This window comes from Columba livia, chromosome 4 (genome assembly GCF_036013475.1).
Source record: "Columba livia isolate bColLiv1 breed racing homer chromosome 4, bColLiv1.pat.W.v2, whole genome shotgun sequence".
Taxonomy (NCBI): domain Eukaryota; kingdom Metazoa; phylum Chordata; class Aves; order Columbiformes; family Columbidae; genus Columba; species Columba livia.
Genome location: NC_088605.1, coordinates 47,666,800 through 47,691,355, shown reverse-complemented (window position 1 = coordinate 47,691,355; position 24,556 = coordinate 47,666,800). Strand labels below are relative to the sequence as shown.

The following is a 24,556-nucleotide window of genomic DNA, read 5'->3' as shown; positions in this document are numbered from 1 at the left end:
GATTTTAATTGAAAGATACCATCTTAGTATTTCCCAATGCAGAATTCCTTCTGTTCTTCCCTTTTACCCCTTTCATCTCCTTTTCCTCATCCTGCATAGAAGCAGTAGAGAAATCAAAATGGTCACGTCTCATCAGACAGTGAAGAGATTTTTCCTCCTGCACTGCCGCAGTCTCAGAGAAGCACACACAGCCACAGCAACATTCCCCTGGCTGCCACGCACTTGTGGCTGCTCAACAGCTGGGACTTGTTCAGGAAACGGTTTTTTATAAGACTTCATAAGCATACCTGCTTTCTCTTGGTATCAAATATCCTAAATATCCTCCTACTCCTTGACACTACAGCAGCACAAAATGCAACAGCTTCCAAGCACTGCATTTTTCTCTGTGAGATCACAGAATGTTAGGGATTGGAAGGGACCTCAAAAGATCATCTAATCCAAGATCCTTCTAGAAGATGCACATCCTAAAAGCACACGTGAAACTTTTGCTCTGCCAGCAGTTCCAGTATCATGGTATCCTTCTCTGCAATGCAAGTGTTCTAACTGCTCTCCTCCTGTGGTTATTCTGAGGACAGCATGCAGTATGTCTTGTGTCTTTGTTCATCACTAACAATAAACAGGATAGGAGTGAAGAGGTGCTGGTGGCAATTTCAAGTTCTGTCAGAAGAAGAAAAAAAAAAAAAAGGAAGAAAAAAAGAAAAGGAAGAAAAAAAAAGAAAAGGAACAACAAAACAACAAAAATCTAGGTTCACTCTGAAAGCTCTTATACGATCCAGTCATATGTCCACAGTTGTTCCTTTGCATAAAAGCCTAAGATTAATATAATTAAGTTTGAATGTCTAAGCAGTGAGAAAAGTTGAACCATGCAACCACAACAGCTGACACAGTTCTTCATGTTGATAACCAAGATAGTCCAGAACCTGCCACATTTCTGAAAGGAAATTTAATTTTTTCAATGCTTATTCTTTCCTGAGAAAAATCACACCTCTAACTGAAATGTTGGAAGCAAATGTATTACACAACAATTATTCAAAACCATTCACTTTTCTTGTGTGGGTCTAGATAGATGGTGACTGTTCTCAAATCCATGACCATGAAAAGCTGGCAACTTGCTACTCCAATGCACAGAAATAACTTATTATGCAAAGATCCACAAAGCAAGACCTTCCTAGCAGGGCAGACTGAAGCCATTTCTCCTCCCATCATGAATAAGGACACTATCTGCCTAATATACCTTAGAAAGGCTCATTTTTTTCTTGCAGAAGAACAGTTTCAACAGTATCCTTTAGAAACATAACACAGTCAAACCAATAGCATTCATGGCATCTCTACACTTGCCCAAGACACCAGTGAACTTGCATGCTTGCAGGTCTTTCTTTCCAACAATCATCCCAGTTCAGAAAAGACTTCAATCCTTTTCTTCTGCACTGCTAGAAAGTCAAACGTCTTTTTAAACATATTACATTTCCCATGTATCTGTAAATTCAGACAAGGAGCTAGTTATAAGAGGTATCCAACTATCTAGCAATACAACAAAACAGGCTGAAAGCGACTTTTTCATCAGATCATCACCTTCAAATAAGTTTATTTTTAAGCCAAGGATTTCAACCATCCTCAAAGATAATATCAATGCACTTGAAGATTTGCTAACAGGTCTAATAAAAATAGTTTATGTTGGAGGATTCTTTAAAGATACTCTGCATTTCTGTTTCATAAGGTACTTTGAGGATATTCAATATCAAATAAGCAGCAGCGTGAAGTGCTGTTTCACACTGCAGTTTAGGCAAACAAGTAAAAACTGGGTATGGCATTTAAAACCATAGACATTTATGATCAACATTCTTGAAAAAAATTCCAAGGATTCTCACCTGTGCTTTAGATTTACAGTTGACAGTCAAATTCTGCAAAATCAAGATGACAAACCCTTCCTCGTTCCTCCCAAGCAAAATCCCTAAAGCTTAGTCTTTACTACACTTCAGCCCATTTCAGAAAACAAGAAAAGCCTACTCAGACATACATCCTATTATCTCACTTTTGCTGTCTGACACAGATCACAGCTGCTCCTCATAAAAACAGCAGCTTTCTCTCTATTACTAAGACAATCACAAATGATCTTCAATCTACAAACTTTATATGACTCTGTCTCCTAAATCCACTATTAGAGGATCTTTTCTGGATCAGCTGTCTGCCTTTTAGTGCTGTATTTCAGAAGAAAGTTCCACTTTCTTTGAAGCCCCAGCTACTCATCTTTTTCAAATTGTTATTCTGTAATCAGCAGCGGTCTTGAGAAGGTAGATTAAAGCTGTCTTACACAGTACCTTTCCTTTGACAGAAGAAATGGTTGCAACGTGAAGGAAATATGGTAAGTCTCCTCCATCCACACTTCAGTATCACAATATCACAGTATGTTTGGGATTGGAAGGGACCTCAAAAGATCATCTAGTCCAATCCCCCTGCTGGAGCAGGAACGCCTAGGTGAGGTCACACAGGAACATGTCCAGGTGGGTCTTCAATGTCTCCAGGGAAGGAGACTCCACAACCTCCCTGGGCAGCCTGTTCCAGTGCTCTGTCACCCTCACTGAGAAGAAGTTTCTTCTCAAATTTTAGCGGAACCTCTTGTGTTTCAGCTTGATCCCACTACCCCTTGTCCTATCACTGTTTGCCACTGAGAAGAGCCTGGCTCCATCCTCATGGCACTCACCTTTTATATACTTACAGACATTAATAAGGTCACCCCTTAGCCTCCTCTTCTCCAAACTAAAGAGACTCAGCTCCCTCAGCCTTTCTTCATAAGGGACATGCTCCACTCCCTTAATCATCTTTGTTGCCCTACGCTGGACCCTCTCCAGCAGTTCCCTGTCCTTCTGGAACTGAGGGGCCCAGAACTGGACACAATACTCCAGATGGGGTCCCACTAGGGCGGAGTAGAGGGGAAGGAGGACCTCTCTCGATCTACATCATCTAACAGCAGCCTTATATTCTTCCCAAGTGGCCAGCCCCTGCTTCCACGACCTGTACACTCGCCTCTTCTGCTTGAACATACCCAACAGATCCCTATTTAACCACGCAGGTCTCCTGGCTCCCTTCCTTGACTTCCTTCACGTAGGGATGCTCTGATCCTGAGCGTGGAAGAAGCAATCTCTGAATGCCACCCAGCTATCTTGGGCCCCTTAACCTTCAAGCAGCCTTGCCATGGGATTTCCCCCAGCAGTTGCTTGAAAAGGCCAAAGTTAGCCCTGCTAAAGTCCAGGGTTGCAATTCTACTTATTGCCCTGGTCCTACCACCCAAGATGCTGAACTCCACCATCTCGTGGTCACTGCAACCCAGGCAGCCCTCAACCTTTACTGCTTCCACCAGACCCTCCTTGTTAGTGAGGATGAGATCCAGCAGTGCACCTCTCCTAGTCGGCTCCTCCACCATCTGCATGAGGAAGTTATCATCAATGCACTGGAGGAACCTCCTGGACTGTGGCTGGCTGGCTGAATGGTCCTTCCAGCAAACATCAGGGAAGTTAAAATCCCCCACAACAACCAGGGCCTGTGACTGTGAGGCCACTCTCAACTGCCCATAGAAGGCCTTGTCAACTTCCTCAGCCTGATCTTGTGGCCTGTAACAGACGCCCACAACAGTGTCACCCCTGCCAGCCTGCCCCTTAATTCTGACCCATACACTCTCAACTTGCTCCTCATCCACTCCTGGGCAGAATTTAGTACACTGTAGCTGCTCTCTCACATAGAGAGCAGCTCCACCACCACGCCTGGCTGGCCTGTCTTTCCTGAAAAGGGCATAGCTATCCATGACCACATTCCAGTTGTGTGAGCTGTCCCACCGTAGTTCTGTAATTGCCACTAGATCGTAACCTTCTGATCAAACACAGGATTCTAACTCCTCCTGCTTATTCCCCATGCTGCGTGCATTAGTGTACAGGCATTGCAGGGAGTATGCCGAGCACACCGATTTGCAATGGGATCACATTGGAAATTTTTATTTACTTCATATGGAAAAATAGAGATTGGTTGAAGAACTGAACACATTGAAAGGCGGGCTCTGCTCAGTGACTGGTTGTGGGATACTTTTGTTTTAATATTTTCATTAATGATCTTGGCACAGGAGAATTGTGTGAAGGGCACAAATACAAAAAAATATCAAGAAAAAAAAAATCGAGATTCTTTGTGTACTATAAGACTACATGAAGGGTCTGAGTACTACTGTGTCATGCCTATTAAAAAGGGAAACACAATCCCAGTATGTATTAGTCCAGCATTTATATTAAAGATACGGAAGTGCCATCATGTAAGGCCATGGGTGAATGAATTTCATTTTTGCTGCCTGAGCTCCAAGATTTCCTCTGGTGCTGGTAAAGACAAGGGTTATAGGGAGGATTAGGAAGTGGCAATGTTCCCTTATGAGGGAAGGAAGACTAAGTGTTCAAGGCTTTTAGCCCACAAAAACAAAGGCTAAGAATCAATTTGTTCACTGTAAATACCTCAGCAAAAAAAGCATCAAAATGGCAGAGATGTATTTAAACTGCTCATGAGCGTGCTGTTCAAGGAACAAATGGATATCCACTGTGAGGCTGCTATTGCAGAATGATGAGATTCACCAGCTCTTGTAAAAAATACAACTAGACAGGATCAAAGAGCTTAGTACATCTGACTACATCTCATGAAGTAATTGAAATTCAAGGCACAAAAAAAGTAAACAGGAAGAAAAAGCTTCCTCAAACACAACAAATGAAAAAAAAAAATAAAAAATCAAAAACCTGTATCATGCATCAGGGATTAAAGCTGCCATGTCCCAACAATCAGAAACAAACATAAATGTTAAGAGTGTTTGATGAACTGAATGCCTACAGTCAAAGCACAAGCAAGAGGTCAAATGATAATATACAAGCAAGACAAACATTTTACAGTGATTAAAAATGCCTACTTTAATTAATACTCTAGAGCATATCCCATCTGGGAACTTCAAAGTGCTTCATAAGCCTTAATGACCTACCTCTCATGAAAAACCATGATCACATTATGTACCATTTTAGAGCTAAGGAACTTTGGGCACCAATAACGAGGGGCCTGATCCATTGCAGTATGGAAATATGTGCTTAATTTTAACAATGAACGGTCTCCTGCCATGCACTTAAAGTGCTTTGCTAGATCTTAAACATGACTGTCTATCCTCAAAATAACATAGCAAGCATACATCAGGATGTGAACAAAGAATGAGTTTTAATCATCATGATGTACCTCTATCTGCATACTGTCAACTGAAAAAAACAACAGAACACACCACTCAGCAAGGTTCTATAGATAACTGTGGGCCACTCACCACCATCACACAGTCCACAAGTGGGATCACGATTTAGGAACCCCTGCTTCAAGACATAAAACAATTACAAGCTATCATCAGAATGTGCTGCTGACACAAACAATAAAATTGAGCCATACCAGAAAAGATTACATCTTTGAGCTTACTCTTAACCTGGCTACACAGAGCTAGATTTTCAAGGGAGCACTAATTTAAATACCTACAGTATTTAGTAGCAGGCTTTCCAGAAACCCTCAGCACACAGAAATTCCATGTATTTCAAAGCAGGTAGTACTTGGGTATCAATACACTTGAAACTCCAGCTTGTTCAGTTCAGTGCCTACCCAAATACCAGCAGTACTGAATTGCTGTACAAAATCAGGTCCATAAAGCCACAAAGTATCTATTCCTGTGGGAAAATGATTTTTTTTCACTTTCAGTACATAGGTATGCTACTAAGAGTGAATCTAGGAAAACGATAATAAATGGTTTTGATGACTGTAACTGAAACCTCTACTTTCCCCCTCTGGGAAGATCTTGGTATGTTACCAATCAGAATTCTCAAATGTGATAAATTCTGTCATGGTATTGTTGTTAAGCTATTTTATGATGCTGTTAAAGTACTATGGAAGTGAATTAGATACTGAAATCTGGCAATGAGCTCTCATATAGGCTTAAAAACTACAACTTGCTTCAAAATAAAAAGACTTAGTATTAACTATGCATATGATTACATTACTTGCACATCGTATCACATCAAGAGTGACACATCAGATTATTATTGCAGGGTGTATTTCTTCATTTCTAGCTACCTGAAAGAAGATGAAGACTCAAAGAGAGTAGTGTGACCCCCTCAAAAGCAAAAATAAGGAAAACATTTATATTTTAACCAAGACGAAGAATGTACCCATTAAGAAGAATTTCTGAGAAAATTAAATAGGTAGGTATACCATGACCATGAATGTCAAGTTTGCTGCTAAAAATCAGAGAAAGATCATTCTGAAATTTTTCTGAAAGGTGCTTAAAAACACATCCTAAATAAGGAAAGTTATACTTCTCTCTGCCTTTAACCATGTGTTTCTAAGCAAGCTTCACCATAGGCTCACAAATTACTTTGGTCAGCTAAAGGGCATGGGAAAGCAATCTGATTAAGAGAACAGGAAGCAAGCAAAGGGTAAGGGAGGTGCCCAGCATTAGACTACTAAATTCAGCATCAGCAAACTGGGACATCGGATATTTTCAAACCAATAAGATAATGCAACAAGAGGCACCTAGGTGACCACATTTATTTGAAATTAGTAGCAAGATTCATTAAAAATTAGCCAGCGAGACTCCTAAAGCCTCTATTCAGTTGCTTGAAGAGAAGATGTGATTTTCAAATGGGGTTCCTGAACATTCTGTACTGATTTAAGATGAACATCAAGGTTAACATGAGGAACACAACACATACAGAAGAAAAAGCAACAACTATCGTAACAACTATTGTAAAAACTAACACTGTATTTAACCAATATAACCCTTCTTGCCTTTTGCCTACATTTATTTTAATACATTTACCTTTGCTCCGTGTTTATGCAGAACTTCCATGACATCATTATGAGCTTTTTCAGCTGCAACATGCAAAGGTGTCAGGAAACTAGGTAAAAAAAAAAAAAAAAAAGGAAGATATAAGTTTTACATTCCTAGTATGACAGAGTCCTTAGGAAAACTCAAGAATTTCAGAAACCTACTCTTTGTTTTTCTCATTAACATTTGCTCCTTTCCTGAGCAATAGTTCTGTAACTTGCTTCCGCTTCGGATGCACAGCAGCCACAGCGCAGTGCTGCAAAAAAGTAAATATAAATTATATTTCAACTACGCAGAAGACAAAGAGCTTTAAGATCCATGACTTCATCTCTTCAATTATTCCACTAAACATCGGACTGCAAAATTTACAAACAGAATCCATCACATTTCTGCTGAAACACATAATGTACTGACCAAAATACAAGCTAGTGATCAATGCTATATTATTCTACTCAGAAAAACAATTTTCACTTTAAAACTATTTGTCACTTAGGAAAAAAAACAGTATGTTCCCAACTACGTTTAACTAGGTATCAGGACAAAACCAGCACAATGCACAAAGGAAGTAAAGAAAAAGGGCTTGAAACAGCCTAATTTTCTACAGAGGGACTCCAAAATGGTTCATTAAGATTCAGCTACTATGTCATGTTGATTTACATGACTCGAATGTTGCTTTGTTTTTACTTCTATTTCAATGTGTATCGAACTTGTTAACCTAATGGAAATTCTGTTATGTACTCAATTACAAATTTTGTAATAAGCAAACAGGCAATAACGTTCTCTTACAGTATCTTCTTTTCCATGCTGTGAGAAAGATCTATCTTTCACACAGGGCTTTTCAATGCTCAAGCCTGCCCTTGCAGGAACACCATCTAGCCCTCTGCTAGGTATAACCATTCTCCTGAATATGCCTGGGGTCTGCTGGTTGGCTTGCCTGTGCCTTTGGCACACCCAGAAGCGAGCACTTTGTTCATCCCTTTTTCCTTTGATCCTCTACAGAGACCAGACTCAACTCATCCTGGTGTTTCCTCAACAGTGGTCCTATCAATGCTTTCTCAGTCTCAACAATTGATGTCTCAAGACAACAGACTATGAAAAGTATGAGATCATTTTGAATATTTTCGTTTATAGGTTTACCCATGTTTTACATCAGTAATCTGTAAAAAGCAGATAGTCTTCTGGAGCAGAGTTCTCAAACTCTCCAACAGTGAAACAAGAGCCTTTACAATTAGACCCCAAACAGACTACTAATAAGTAGCAATAGTACTGATAACCATATTTTGCCCAGTTTCAGCCTTCACTATGAAGTAACTGTCGCTCAAGATTCCACACTACTCTTAGTCAGCAGAGCATGGCCAAGTTCTGCAAAGGCAAGCTTTGTAAATAAACATTAGGATCAACTTTTACTTTGAAAAGTGGTAGTATTTTTGAGGCTTTTCAGACAATAACTTATCTGTATTTCCAGACAATGTGATAAACCAGCACTAGAAGCAACACACATGCTGAAATATTGCCAAACCTCAGAGTAACACTGAAGCACAAACCAGGTCCTTGCTTTGGCCTTTGTGGGGTAATAGGGCACAGATCCCAGTGCCCTGTAATAAAAGATCCCATGCTTAGGACAGGAATGGCTCAGTTAGGTTGCACAAAACCTCATCTGATTCTGGAAGCTAAGTCCTGCCACTTGGATGTGAGACCACTTGGAAATCTTGAGTACAGGACACAAAAATTGAGAAATGACAGTCAAACACCAACTGAACAGTGAACCAAAACCATCAACAGAGCTAAAATATGCCATTTTGCCAAGCTTTTTCTACAGAACGAGCAGGCAGAGAAGAGCAAAGAACACTACAGGACTACAAAGTCCTCATTACACAGCTATAGAGATGCCGCATATCAGCAGCTGACATACTCAGGAAGAAAAGGATAACATCATCCCAAATTTCCTACTGCCTTCACGTTCAGCCTCTAAATACCTCTTCTCTGTCTTGCTTCTAAATTCAGGCTAGGATGCTGAGCCCTCCATAGAGCAAAGAGAGCATATGGATGCTTGGTACTCAGCACACAATGTTCCGATCACAATCGCAATGTTTGTAACACTAAACGTGCAGTTGTATGCCTGCAGCTGAGACTTACCACTGTGAAGAAAGTGTTCCATCGGAATAAAGTATCATAACTATAATGGCTTCTATAATACCATCAGTCCCTCTCAACTTAAACATTTTCACTGCATCTGGGATACTGGTTGTGTTCTTTGCCTCCACTGCTTCTTCACACAATGAAATAAGAGCAGGATACTGCCAGAAAAGTCTCAAAGACCCCTGTTTACATAGCTATTGCAGTATTGTCAGTACTATTCTAATCCTCTAAGACCCTGTGATATAAACCTACCATCTATTTTCACCACAATTTTACATACCCTATGAAGAAAATTTGTAATCCAGGTTTGCTCACATAAAACATTCAGGAAGCACCAGGCCATTGAAATAGAATTTAACCCCAGAAAAAACACAGCAATTGACCAATAAAAAAACAAAAGTGTGATGGGGAAAAGGGGCAGAAGAGAGGTAAAAAATTAACAGGTGAGGAGCTGCTGGAAAGCTGCTGTAATCTACCAGGAAGAAGAATAAAAATGCTAAAAAATTATATGGTGCTTTTTCTGTAAGTGTGATTTAATTTTCATATATAGAGTGTTTGATGGCAAATCCTCAATCTCAGATGATGAATATATTTTCATCGTGTAGAAACAAAACACCTCAGCTAGCACTACAAGCACATTTATCACAAAACAAATGGATCGACTGTATGATCTCACCAGTGCTGTCTCATGGGACTGTGGCTGCTTAAAATTAATGATCTCCAAAGCAAGTGTCTTTTTCACTTTGGCTAGGTCTGCCTCTCTGGCTGCTTGTAGTAAAGAGTGTCCTTTGAATTCATCTGTTAGAGGAAAAAGACGCATTTAATAGTCACATATATCAATGTCATTGGAGAAAGGCAGCTATACTCAATTAAGAGGAAATAAGAGTCTTTCTGTACATCTTCTGATAGTAGCTGACCTGGGACATAGAACGTGAAACATTTGCTGAAACCAAAGGGACATTCTAAAGGAGAGGGGAAGTGATTCCTTGAGTAAAATCCTTGTAGCTTTTCTCCCTCTTATCTGCCACACACTTCATAATAAATGCATATGTGACTTCTGAATTACATATGTGTTGAAGTGACCACAATGCTGTTACATGTTCTTCAGAAAAAAGGATTACAGTTGCTTTTCAAAAAACTTTTTTTATTTATAACTACAAATAATTCAAGGTAAAGCCTGAATAAATAGATATTTCATATATAGTAATATATAAAAGTAATATATAATTTAAATATAAAACATTAAATTATTTGTCTTAAAGAAAGCTAACCGGCTAAGCATTTGAAGCCAGTCTGCTACAAAAATGAAACAGGTTTTGATAGGAGCTGTATCTTGGCAAGTATGAAGAGGTAATTATGGTATTTTCAGTTTCATATCTTCAGTTCAGCAACTAGTTCATTTCAGTTCTGAATCATTCTGAATTTGAGAAGAACTAAAAGTGTTTCTCTTAAATTGTACAAATGAAAGGCAGGTTAGCAGGAATGACGTCTGAACCTGAGAACTAGAAAAAAAAGCAGCTCAACAATCTCAGTAAAAATATCAGTATTTTTCTTTCACAAGCAAGCTTGAAATGCCAAGCTTGTTAAGAAAGGCTTTCTTCTCCCACATTTGTTTTAACATCCAGTGCATTTGTGGATTTAGAAATAAAATTAAATACAGTAACTTTACAGTTTTCATTTCAAACTTCTTTGTAAACAAAGCACTACTGAAAGCACAGGTACAAATAAATCTTGAAATAATAAATAAATGTAATATTATTCCTAAATCATAAAACCAAAGAACTCAAGAATATACTAAACGTGTTGTTTTGGGTATGCAAATACATGATGTCCCACCAAGATGCTGTCAAATTTGGTGTAACATTCATTTTTGTGTACATATTTCAGTGGATATTAATGGACACGAATCTTTTCCTGCCCCTCTCCAGGAATTATGAATACAGCAATAAAACAAAGTTTAAATGTAGTTGGTTTATTTTGTTTTGGTTTTTGCTTGCTATTTTAAAAAAATGGTAAATTATGCTGCCTCAAAGCCAGAAGCATCTCCCAAGTTAGCCCAGAATAGAGACTAGCGAAGTAGCTAAAAGATATTAACTCCCTCTTCTTTTCTTCTGGAGCAAAGTTTTCTGCTGCACATGATCTTACCACTTTCACATGCAAAGAATAGTGACAGACAACCTGACTAGCTGTGACTGAGTAGTACAGGATCATATTCTTAGTGTGCCATGGGGCTTCTGGAAAGGTGACAGACAAAACAAAAAGCTTATTTATAATAGAGTTCAGAATCTGCTTCTCAAGAAGGAGTTTTCTGTAACTTCATATTGTTTTTGTTTCCATACTTGTCTAATTTAAATGTTTTACAGTTTGTAACAATGAGAAAACAAATCCCCAAAAAGAGGGCAAACAAAGGCCGACAAATTCAAATTAGAGCTGAAACACTGTTTTGTAAATAGCACATGGATTGCAAAGACTACAAAAGCAGGTGCTGGAATTTCCACCTCCAGGTTTGCACACCAAAGCTACCTACCTTCTGGCCGTTACTCTTCACGTGTGATACGGAGCCCCAATATCCAGGCTCCTGCATGACTTAACTGTGCTTTAAGCATGAAAAAACCCCATGGTCACTGGGTCAGTGTCTTAAACTTTTAAAACCTAAGAAAACCGGACAATATCGTGAACGGTTTATTAGAGGTACCAACACAGTTCAAAGTGAGAGGCACAGCTGCAGTTACTCCATGGCTTTGCATCCAGGTGCAAAGCACAAGGAAGATGGCTTGAAACCAGCACCTTTCTCACCCACCGACCACCATTCCCCGCCTGCGCACACTCACAGGTCAGCCTCTCCCTCAGCTCGGGCGTTGGGGCCATGTCGACTGCACTCTTGCCATGGCAGTTGACCAGGGTGGGGTCTGCGCCATGGCTCAGGAGCAGGGAGCAGACCTCCACACGGTTCTTCGAGGCAGCCTCGTGCAAGGGGGTGAACTGCCAGAGGTCCATGGCGTTCACGCAGGCACCATGCTGGCACAGCAAAGGAAGCCTTATGTCAGCAAGAAATCATCTTCAACAACTAAATGCTTACACGTTTTAATTTCGTTACGAAAACCGGTTCCAATCTTTCATATATAAACACACATACGAACTATAAAAGTATCTGTATATACAAAAATACTGTTGAATCCTTAAAAAAAAAAAAGGAGGATTTTCTGTAAGCTAGTTTTTCAGTAGAACAGATTTTTCCACAGAAAAATTCAAATAAGTGAAACTCTACTATCTGTCCAAAGAAATTAGGTGTGGAAAAACCCACACATAAAGGCATGAAGTTGCAGGCTTCTGAAATGACATACAGGATATTTGAAGCCTGTTACTACAGAAAAAAATAAATCTTCCTTTTCAGCTCTGGTACAAACAGTTCATATTTCACCTAAAGCATCTAAGTCTACTTAGGCTTTCCATCCTTCCGCTTACCTTAAGCAGCAGTTCTGTAACCTCATAGTGTCCATATGAACATGCATTATGAAGAGGCACAAGACCACTGTGTGAAAAAGGCAAATGAAGGCAAATTTAGTTAAGCAGCATTTTTAAAGGAGATTTCTTCTTTACTGAAAGATGAACAGAAATCAAATCTAAAATGTTTAAATATACAAAAATTTTAAAATTAAGATTCACAAACTAATGGAAAAATCTAACCTTCCCAAACAACACATTACTTAAGAGTGGCATTAGAATGTGGGTTTTTTTGGTCCTAATAGCCCACAGAGGTTTAATATACCACTAAAATTAGCATTAATTGGCTTTGAAATGATCTTTCTTGAAGCTATTAATGGAGGGCAAAGTCCCATTCCACATTCAGTTTGCTCAAGAAAAGTTAGTGTTCCATTTCTGCCTAAGTATGAACTCCTCTTTATTTGAAAAAATACATGAAAGGCAAAACTCCCCAGGTAACACTAACATATTATGAAGATGCACAAATATCCATAGAAAGCAGAATGAAATTGCTGTTGAAGGCTGTGGAATGACCTGATTTTACTCCATTTTTTACACTACAACCTATTTAACTGTGCAAGAAACTTCTAAGAGAGTCCCTGTAATTTTTGTACAGCTATGTTACTGGAGGCCATGCTAAAAAATGACACTAGCAAAGTAAACAAGAGGAATCTTGTCAGAAGCACAAGATGTAATAAAAAAAGTAATGCATGGGAAGAGAGATGCAAAGAGGACAGAGGACAAAATGAGTTTAATTCAAGCCAAGCAAGACAGGCTAGTTATGGCTCAACAAATCAGGATACATAATGCACTGAAAAACAATAATTAACTCTTCATCATTTATGAAAAATAGAGGGGATGTTTCCCTGAATTGCAAAATCAACTCAAAGAGCATTGCAACAGCAAGTACTACACAACAGGGTAAATTTTTCAAACTGTTATTTTCCATTGTTACTTTTCTTAATTACAACTTATGGGTGTATGTTTGAGACAGAGGGAGAGTATGCAGTCCACAGAGCACTCAAAAAACCTGCCCTCTTCCAAAATGATGGTCATCAGCAAAGACAATCACTGCAGCCATGCATCTCAGCACACCCTCCCCTTTTATTTTTTAGCACACTGTGACTTTGTGCACAACAGCAGCAAGGCAAAGAAAGGAAGAGCTGAAAAAGAGCTGCTGCCTTGGCTGTGGTCCTCTTCAGCAGTAACAAGAAGTTAAGACCATTTTTAAGATGTGTCACAGTTCCTCAAGACTCTCTCCAAAGTGACACCATTGAAGAGAATCTAAAATATCTATAAAATCAATGTAACCTAATTTAGCTTATAAATGATAAATGACATTTATTTATAGTCCATTTACTTATAAATAAGAAACAGCAAGAAAAATCAAAAGACCACACTGAGCGTAAATGTGTGATGCCGCTAAAAAAAGAGGGAGCTTACTAGACTGTGAGACATTTTTAAGTATGTTTGCATAGTTTAAATGTTTAATACAAAGTAAGTGTATTGTTTTTATTTTATTTTCTTCATTTTTCTTCCCCATCCCCTCCCTGCCCCTACTCAAGTTTGACTTAATTACTTCTCATGCTTTTAATACTTTCCAAGTAGATCATTCAAACCTTATTAAAGCATCTATGCTGAAATTTTCTACAAAGTGGTACTCAGATTTCAGAAAGGTGTAAATCCCTAAAAGTTGCTTAACAGTGTTGGATCTACCTGAATAGGCAGCACATGCGGTTTCACTCTTGGGTTTTTTGACTAACATAATGTGTCGTCATGCATTAAAAGGCATTTAGATGAGGTTCTTGGAGACATGGTTTAGTGCTAGAGTTAGGTTATGGTTGGACTTGATGATCCTGAGGGTCTCTTCTAACCAAAATAATTCTATGATGATTCTGATCAAAAAAGTCATTAAGGGTGAATGTACAGACAAAAGCACTACAATTAGTTAATCTTCAAGAGTTTAAGTATGCTTGTTTTGGAAAGAAAAAGGAAAAAAAAAAAAAAAAACAACAAACACCTAAGACCATAATTTAAAATCTCTTTTAACACTATGTTGGACTCAGCAGAAAATGAAAATATAGGAAGTGCCTCAAGTTTGCTGATGAAGACAGAACATATGCTCATTAATATCTTATCTCTATGGACTCTAAATACAAATCGCATGCCTTTAACCAGGGACCCAATTTCTGCAATGTTAGGACTAAGCCTTCCTATCAGACTGCCATGAGAATCATCACCTTAGAGTTCAGAAACATATGTCTGAGAACAAAGTACAACATATTTTGTTCCAGATTTCTGACTGCTATGCTCTTTTTGTTGTTGTCTTATGTAACTACTAACCTTACAGCAAAAATAGACACTTTAGCTTCTACTGTTTCTTGATTTTTGCTGGCAACAGCAATCAAGATAGGTCTCCAAGAACCACTAGTTGTGAGCATGCGAATTATTAATATTACTTGGAATTACATCCATACATATTTAACAATATAACGATACCATAGAGAAATTTTTGAATGCACTTTTTCCACTAAGCCCATGTACCTTCTCCACATCACCTTCCCTAAAATAATGCTAGAAGAGTATGGTTTAACAGTGTAGTCTGTGCATGGAAGCAAAGAATAAGGTTTGGAAAAAAAAAAATGTTTACAGGTGTGATAGAAGGCTCAAAACAAGAGCAATTACAGCTCTAACAAAAGTTTATTTATGATGAACCACATTCAGATTTTGGAAGCAAACACCGCATTCTCAGCCAACTATCTGAGATTATGCTGCAACACGAAACAGAGAAATAATTCATCTTAATACAAAACCACTGCTGAGAACATATAATAAATAAATTCATTTTACATACCCTTTGTCCTTTGCATGAACATCTGCACCATGCTGAAGCAGAAGTTGGACTATTCGAACTCTGTTGTAGCCTGCTGCTAGGTGTAAAGGAGTGGACTGCAATGTAAAGCAAAACAAGATAAATAAAGGGAGGCACATAAATTTCAAGTCCTGCAACTCCTGAAATGTAAGTAATCTTAATTTCTCTTACACGTTGGATGAAGATAAATGAATAATCTTAGCTTCTCTTACACATTGGATCAAGATAAGTTACGGTTCCCTTCTGTCATTAGCCAAAACAACAAATACACAGCACAGCTTGCCCTTCCTGTTGTCAAACCAAATAAACAGTCCTTAAGTTGGCAAAGAATCCAGGTATCTCCTAAGGCAATAACAAGGTCATAATTTAAAGTTAATGTAAATAATTGACCAATTTTGTTTTGTTTGGGTGTCAGGGGGTTGTTTTGGTTTGGTTTTGGTTGTTTTTTGTTTTGGTGGGTTTTTGTGAGATTGATTGGTTGGTTGGTTGGTTGGTGTGTGGTTTTGTTTATTTTAAATGGTAGAATTCAATTAATTTTTTAAATGCTATATTTTTTTTTTAAATTCCTAAGCAAATTTATGCAGTTCAGGCTGCACACTCACAGGTTACAAAACTGTTTGTGTGTTTGCCTGTTGCAACAAGTGCACAAGAGGCAGACTGCAGAACAAGAAATAATGGATTTATCCCATAGCAGGAATATCTGTCTTCAGCTCTGCACCAAACAAGCAGTCGTACATGTTCTGTACTGTGCTAAGAAAAGTGGAGCAAACTATGCAGTTTTCAGTTTCTTGCAAAACATATATTTGCAGCAGTAATGCACTTTGCTGCATAGGAACAGAGTAATAGTGGCACCTTCTCCACAGCTAATTCATAAGAATTTAAACCAAAAGCTTTTGAAGTTGACAACACTAATTCCCCTCACAGTTTATTTTAAAAGGTTTTTGTTATGAAAAAAAAAATAAAAAATTGTGCTGCCTCAATCTGAAGGAACTGATTTCTTACACAAATGTGTAATGTTGTTTCCTCCTTCCCAAGGCTGAGGAGCAGAGGATTTTAAAGGGATCCTTGTTGCACTTTATTTTGTGGCACGCAACCGAAAGAACACAATTTTATTACCGTAAAACCTCATACATAAACCAACTTGAACACATGGAAAGACTTACATATTTCACAGTATTAACTCAAGTACAGATTTACTGTCAGCATTAAAAGATCCTTACACAGTATTACAGATAAGACATCGCATTCTCGCTATTATCAAGATCTGAAAAAAAACAAAGAAAAAGTAACTACTTTGACACCTACCAAGTGTCCTGTGTAACCCCAGTGAGGACACAGCTTGTACCATCAGAAAAAGCAGCACAGGGCATCTCCAAGAAAAACACCTGGGTAACCCAGTTTATTTAGGGAAGCAGTTATGCAAGTTCCATCTTCAGAGTTATCTGTACTCAAAACAAGGACCTCTAACATTACTAACCTGAGGATTCCTAAAGTGTGTCCAAAGTACCAAACGCCACCAACAACAAAATGGGTTAAATCTTTAACATGTTTGGCCATTCAAATTGTTAGGATCTATTATTCTGTTCCAGAAAGGCTTCGACTACTGAATTAGCAGTTTGGACTGATCCAGAAGGTATTATATTCTTTTCATATCCGGCCCTATTATAAAATAGTTGGCTTCTACATATCAGAAACACTAATGAAAATGTTGATAAAGATTATGCTACTATTTACATTAGCAGTATACTTCAGTATTGTTAATTCTGACAGTGCCTTGGTTTGGTTACTAAATCAACTGAATTAATAAGTCAGAAAACCTGAAAGGAATTTGAAATGGACTGCAGAAAAGCCGGTCTATTGAAAGGCCTAAACTCCAGAAGAAATTGAAGCAAACACTAAATCTTTGGACCTCTGGAGGATCCTTTAACCTCGCTACAATTAAACTACATCCATTCTTGTCTGCATGCTACTTCTAAAACAATGATAGCAGACTTCCAAGATGATGCTTTACTCGTATCAAGCATTATTAATAGGGAGATTCTCAATAAAGATACATCAACCCTGAAGTCTTGTTCACTGCTTAAAATTAAAAGAAAATCTATTATGACTCAAGCTGGGACTGTGCATTTCATATTTCTAGGGCTATCAGACCTGCCTTTGCCAAAAAAACTTAGAGACAAAACCCAAAACATTTCAAGGTTATACGTAAAAGACAAATTACATAAATGAAGCAAAACAGCGTCATCCCAAATCTTCAGATAACTTATACTCCTGCCTTTCAGAAAGGCGAGCTACTTCCATCTCCTTAGGCGAAGTGACACAGACACCACGGCCCCCTGATTAATCACAGAACACCACATCTTTCCCAGCACACCATGAATTAGTTATTTGGCTGCAGCCAGGTGCCTGATGTTTGCTGCACTGCAGCTGCCTCTCCCAGGAGCAGCCAACTGGTGCTCCCTGCACCCATCCATAGAGATGGGGCCGAGATCTCCACCACTCTTCATGTGTTGACTCTGCAATCACAAACCATGTATCCTGGAGGAACACACAGTGCTGGAGACACAGACAGGCAAGCTATGAGCCCTAATTCGGCCAGGGCAGGGGACATCCTGCTGTCAGGGTGAATGCTGCACTGAGGGGCAAGAACAACTGAATGCACACATTCACGTTACAGATTTAATAGTTAAAAATACTACTCTGGCATTACCATCTTGGATGCTAATTACAGAAACTAAGTACCTAAAAGATAACGTCACACTACATGAACTACGGGAGTATTAGTTAGCCTTCCAACCAAAAAAAAAAAAAAAAAAAAAGAAGAGAGTCAAGTGAATGATGGTAGTAAAGACACTGATGCTTAAAATTAACGTACTGCTTATGTAGCACTAGAAAAGAAAAAAGTAGTTATCTGAAACAGCAGTATGGCATGCTGCACCTGCAAGGTATATCAAACTAATAACTCAATATTAAGAGATTTAATTGAGCTATCAATTAACACCTCCTCCCATGTCTTTCAATACCTGGCAAGAGACTTACTAACAAGAATCCCTAGAGGGCAATTACCTTCCAAGACTCACATTCACAGTTACCAAGCCAATCGTACTGTCTTACTTGCTAGTGTAATTAAAAAGAGTACAACTCCACTTTTATTAAGTAAAGTAGACCCTCATGTGAGATGCTCACATTACTTTAAAGTTTTATGGCAGTTGTAATTGAGTCAAAGCAGGTACTGTACATTTCAAGGAAGATTACTGTACACAAGATGGCAATCACTGTCAACCCGTATACCTACAATTTATACTAAAGCAGGTATTTTTTCCTGCAGTTCTTTTGAAAATGTGTTGCCTGGGAATATGAGAAAAGCATTTTTTAGATTTAAAAAATGCACATACAGCAGTTTGATACTATTTTCATTGATCCTTAGGTATTTTACCACTGCTTTGTTACCAACAGCCAATTTGATGACCACTATTTTCAAGGCCAGCCACCTTGGACTTGCTGTCTTGTTCACCTGCATCAAACAAAAGGGGCTGCTGAGCTGCTTCCACTGAAATCAGAAAACTGGTTTCAACAAATTGTCCATAGGCAACATGGGAGAGCTGATTCCAAGCACTATCTGTTTCTCTTGCTATCTTGCTAGAGTCTTCAGCAACTCTTTGATGATAATGCTGCCACAGCCTCCAAAGAAAGCTGCATTCCCAGATTTAAATGATGAATCGTCCATTTTATGGGCAAATTTAAACAGAAGGATATTGTGTAAGGATCTTACATCATGCATTCTCTGCATGATCAATAACACCTGGAGGAACTGTATTGAGATCTAATATTGCCCGTTCTTGCTTTCTACTGCCAAAAGTCTCTACATAATACTATCTGATAACAATCTTAATCACTCTGTTTAATTCTCAAGCTGTCATCCTGAAGGCTATTAAAATCAACAGTCTTCTTATCACATACATGATTTCTCATAATTAATCTAATTTATGACACTATGCTGTAATTTAGTACTATCATAATTTAATTTAATCTTCTATAGGAAAGGTATTCTTGCAATAAAGAGGTTACACCCTGATTTTGAAATCCAGCTCTGGCCTTGACATATTATGTCTACTCTCATGTTCACGACATGCAGCTATAAGGAAGGCTCTTACACAGACAGACACAAAAGTATGTCAGAAAATACCAAAGCACACTTGCTATGTTTATTGTTAACTCTTCCAGAACACCCTGTTGACACAGGATGTCAAAAAAGGAGACAGGGCAGAGAGATTTTAAAATGTTTCAAGTACACCTTTCAGATACCTGACATTTTTACCTTGTCTCTAAATATCTTCAGGTTTGGGAGATCTGGAAATTGCAGGTATGCAGCAAACTCTCATCTAACCTTTGTCAAATGAAACCTTTATTCTAATCAGGCCCAGCTGCTGGTAGAGAGCAGTGGCAACAAAAACAGTATCTTAAACTTTCGTAGTTTGTCTTACAAGCTCCCTTCAAAACAGTGTTTCACCTCCACTGAATTAAGGGAAGAGCAGAGAGGTTTTCAACCCCAGAAGGGACCTTTGTTTGACAGTTTTGCATAGAAGTGACTGGTTTGAAAGATGTCCTGACTCCTGGCAAGATGACTATTTGAATGTGGCACACTAAGGAAAAACCTCTGAGCAGGCAAACAACTGTCGCTTCACTGGGTTAGAATTCATGACAGAATCTTTCTTTCCAGTTGCAATAGTCTGTGTCTGCTTGATGCCGTTCTCTTACAGACTTCTCTAAAATGAACTGCATCAATCATGAGCGTACATCGGGAAGGCATCCTGTATGTGAGTGGAATATCTCCAATTGCCACTTTATCATTCTGACTAATGGGGTAAGAAAACAAGTTGCAACAATATCACAATAGGCCAGCCAGACGTGGTGGTGGAGTTGCTCTCTATGTGAGAGAGCAACTACAAGGTACTAAATTCTGCCCAGGAGTGGATGAGGAGCAAGTTGAGAGTGTATGGGTCAGGATCCAGGGGCAGGCTGGCAGGGGTGACACTGTTGTGGGCATCTGTTACAGGCCACAAGATCAGGCTGAGAAAGTTGATGAGGCCTTCTATGGGGAGCTGAGAGTGGCCTCACAGTCACAGGCCCTGGTTGTTGTGGGGGATTTTAACTTCCCTGATGTTTGCTGGAAGGACCATTCAGCCAGCCAGCCACAGCCCAGGAGGTTCCTCCAGTGCATTGATGATAACTTCCTCATGCAGATGGTGGAGGAGTTGACTAGGAGAGGTGCACTGCTGGATCTCATCCTCACTAACAAGGAGGGTCTGGTTGAAGCAGTAAAGGTTGATGGCTGCCTGGGTTGCAGTGACCACGAGATGGTGGAGTTCAGCATCTTGGGTGGCAGGAACAGAATAGCAAGTAGAATTGCAACCCTGGACTTTAGCAGGGCTAACTTTGGCCTTTTCAAGCAATTGCTGGGGGAAATCCCATGGGCAAGACTGCTTGAAGGAAAAGGGGCCCAAGATAACTGGATTGCATTCAGAGATTGCTTCTTCCACGCTCAGGATCAGAGCATCCCCACACGCAGGAAGTCAAGGAAGGGAGCCAGGAGGCCTGCGTGGTTGAATAGGGATCTGTTGGGTATGCTCAAGCAGAAGAGAAGAGTTTACAGGTCGTGGAAGCAGGGGCTGGCCACTTGGTAGGAATATAAGGCTGCTGTTAGAGGATGTAGGAAGGCAGCTAGGATAGCCAAGGCCTCCTTAGAATTACAGCTGGCGAGAGGGGTCAAGGACAGCAAAAAGAACTTTTTCAAATACATAGCAGATAAAACTAACACCAGAGGCAATTTAGGCCCACTGATGAATGGGGTGGGTGCCCTGGTGGCAGAAGATACAGAGAAGGCAGAATTACTGAATGCCTTCTTTGTCTCTGTCTACTCTGCTGGAGGCTGTCCTGGGGAGCCCTGTACCGCTGAGACCCCGGACGAAGCCAGGTCAATGGAGGAGTTTGCTTTAGTCAATGAGGACTGGGTTAGGGAGCAATTAAATAGTCTGGACATCCATAAATCCATGGGTCCAGATGGGATGCATCCGCAGGTGCTGAGGGAGCTGGCTGAAGTCATTGCTGGACCGCTCTCCATCATCTGTGCCAAGTCTTGGGAAACGGGGGAGGTGCCTGAGGATTGGAGGAAAGCAAATGTCACTCCAGTCTTCAAAAAGGACAAGAAGGAGGACCCGGGTAATTATAGACCAGTCAACCTCACCTCTGTCCCTGGGAGAGTAATGGAACAGCTTATCCTTGGTGCCATCTCAAGGCATACCAAGGATAAGAGGGTTATTAGGGGCAGTCGGCATGGCTTTACCAAGGGTAAGTCATGCTTGACCAACCTCATAGCCTTTTATGAGAATGTAACAAGGTGGATGGATGATGGCAGAGCGGTGGATGTGGTCTACCTTGACTTCAGTAAAGCGTTTGACACAGTCTCCCACAGCATCCTCACAGCTAAGTTGAGGAGGTGTGGTCTGGACAATAGAGTAGTGAGGTGGGTTGCAAACTGGCTTAAGGAGAGAAGCCAGAGAGTGGTAGTCAATGGTGCGGAGTCTAGTTGGAGGCCAGTATCTAGTGGAGTGCCTCAGGGGTCAGTATTGGGGCCAATATTATTCAATATATTCCTTAACGGTTTAGACGAGGGAATAGAGTGTACTATCAGCAAGTTTGCTGATGACACTAAGCTGGGAGGAGTGGCTGACACGCCAGAAGGCTGTGCTGCCATCCAGCGGGACCTGGACAGGCTGGAGAGTTGGGCGGGGAATAACCTAATGAAATTTAACAAGGGAAAGTGTCGAGTCCTGCATCTGGGCAGGAACAACCCCAGGTTCCAGTATAGGTTGGGAAATTACATATTAGAGAGCAGTGTAGGGGAAAGGGACCTGGGGGTCCTGGTGGACAACAGGATGACCATGAGCCAGCACTGTGCCCTTGTGGCCAGGAAGGTCAATGGCATCCTGGGGTGGATTACAAGGGGGGTGGTTAGTAGATCGAGAGAGGTCCTCCTTCCCATCTACTCCGCCCTGGTGAGACCACATCTGGAATATTGTGTCCAGTTCTGGGCCCCTCAGTTCAAGAAGGACAGGGAACTGCTGGAGAGGGTCCAGCGTAGGGCAACGAAGATGATTAAGGGAGTGGAGCACCTCCCTCATGAAGAAAGGCTAAGGGTGCTGGGTCTCTTTAGTTTGGAGAAGAGGAGACTAAGGGGGGACCTTATTAATGTTTATAAATATATACAGGGTGAGTGCCATGAGGATGGAGCCAGGCTCTTCTCGATGGCAAACAATGATAGGATAAGGAGCAATGGGATCAAGCTGGAACACAAGAGATTCCGCTTAAATTTGAGAAAAAACTTCTTCTCAGTGAGGGTGACAGAGCACTGGAACAGGCTGCCCAGGGAGGTTGTGGAGTCTCCTTCTCTAGAGACATTCAAAACCCGCCTGGACATGTTCCTGTGTAACCTCACCTAGGCATTCCTGCTCCAGCAGGGGGATTGGACTAGATGACCTTTTGAGGTCCCTTCCAATCCCAAACATACTGTGATACTGTGGTCTTGAAGAGATATTCCTGAACTTTTCCACTGTGGAAAGGCTTCTCCTTTGCTGCTGAGATACTAACTTGCACTCCAATTTTAAGCAGTGTGCCTAACTTATATTTTTTCATTTTTGGATTCAGTTGTAAGCTTTCTTTGGAAAATATCTCATTGACATGTGTTTGCCTGGTGCCAAGTGCTTTGTAACAGCTAATGACTGAAAATGAACTGAACAGCTCACCAATTCAGAATCTGTAAGTCACACAGTAACTCAGTTTAGAGCTCTGGTATATCAGACAATCTCTTGGGGAGGGGGAAGTTTCACTGTTTTCAGCTGTAAACCACTGAAGACCAAACCAGCTTGATTTCACATACACAGACAGTAGTGCTAGGGGAGAGCATCACTGGGCAAAAATGAGGATTACATAAAGAGAGAAATGTTTGCATTCTTCTTTATCCTGTCAGTTGGTAGAAGGAGAACAAATAAGTCTTCTCCATTAAAAAGAAATTCTTCCTTGCAACTGAATACCTTTCAGAAATTCATTTTGGTATCGTACCACCCAGGTTACAATACAAAGCCCAGAGCCGGTCAGATATCAGGAATGGCATACCTCCTAGAAGTATCTAGAAATGTGTGCCAGCTACAAAGAATTGCTTCATGGATCACAGATTGAAGGAACATTCCTATTTTCAACTGTGCAGAAACCAGAGCCGGGATGTTATTTTCAAATTAGTGTTGGACACCTCCAGACCAGGCGGATGTTCATAAACCGGAAGAAGAGATAAGGATGTATAATAAAGTTGAAATGGAAAGAATTAATTAAATGGCTGGAGAGTTAAAAAGCATAGGAAGAGCAGAACAAAATTACTGCAAATACACTGGCAGAATAAGCCCTTCTTTGGAAAAGGTTTACTTGGGTAACAGACCAGGACTATTCTGATTTCCAGTGAGTATTAATTCTCAGAAGGCTGTAATGTCCAAACTGCTGACTACTAACTGTTTTTCTAATAGATCTGAACTTTGAGAGACAACACAAGTTTCTGACTGTACCTCTGAACCTCAAGACCAGGTGACAAGGCTTGGCAGCAGTTGTACACATTAACACGGTGACCCTGCTGTACTGCAAGTTGGGCTAAGTGTTGACAAGTAAGGGGTGGGAGATTTATGAGAGAAGATCATCTTCAATCACATAGATTCCTGGGGTAGGAAGGGACAGAAAAGATAACAAACGTCATCTTGCACAGGGGTAGACAAAGAAATTAAGTGTCTCTGTCTCTTGGAGGTTAAAAGAAGGAAGCAGCAATGAGTGCTTTTACTTTTCTGCTCAGGAGCCCCTCCTGTTGGCATAGAAACAGCACACCACCACCCCCCCCCCCCCCCCCGCGAGAAGGTAGGGACCTGGAGGCAAAGAAGATATGCCCAAAAGCAGAAGAGGGTGAAGAGCAAAGATATGATTTCTGACAGGAGATAAAACATACAAGCACTGCAGAACCACACAACAAAGGAAAGTTTCATCTGCAGAGGAAGGCTTAAAGTGGATTATTAAAGATGACCATATAAAAGCTTTATTAAATCCCAGAAGAAAAACCTGGTCTCCCTGCCCAGCAGGCTTCTCTAGACAATGACACT

General features: G+C 40.1%; 1 protein-coding gene across 2 annotated transcripts in view; it reads right to left on the bottom strand.

Annotated features, from left to right (window-relative positions):
* The window catches only part of TNKS (tankyrase), a 142,143-nt gene that overhangs the window by 31,784 nt on the left and 85,803 nt on the right, over positions 1–24,556 (bottom strand). For both annotated transcript variants that reach the window (XM_065061494.1, XM_065061493.1), the window contains exons 6-11: positions 15,348–15,442; positions 12,476–12,542; positions 11,842–12,028; positions 9,687–9,808; positions 7,036–7,127; positions 6,863–6,941 (exon numbers count right to left, since the gene is read on the bottom strand). In XM_065061494.1, the coding sequence (XP_064917566.1) occupies positions 6,863–6,941; positions 7,036–7,127; positions 9,687–9,808; positions 11,842–12,028; positions 12,476–12,542; positions 15,348–15,442 (642 nt within the window). The remainder of the gene's footprint in view (positions 1–6,862; positions 6,942–7,035; positions 7,128–9,686; positions 9,809–11,841; positions 12,029–12,475; positions 12,543–15,347; positions 15,443–24,556) is intronic.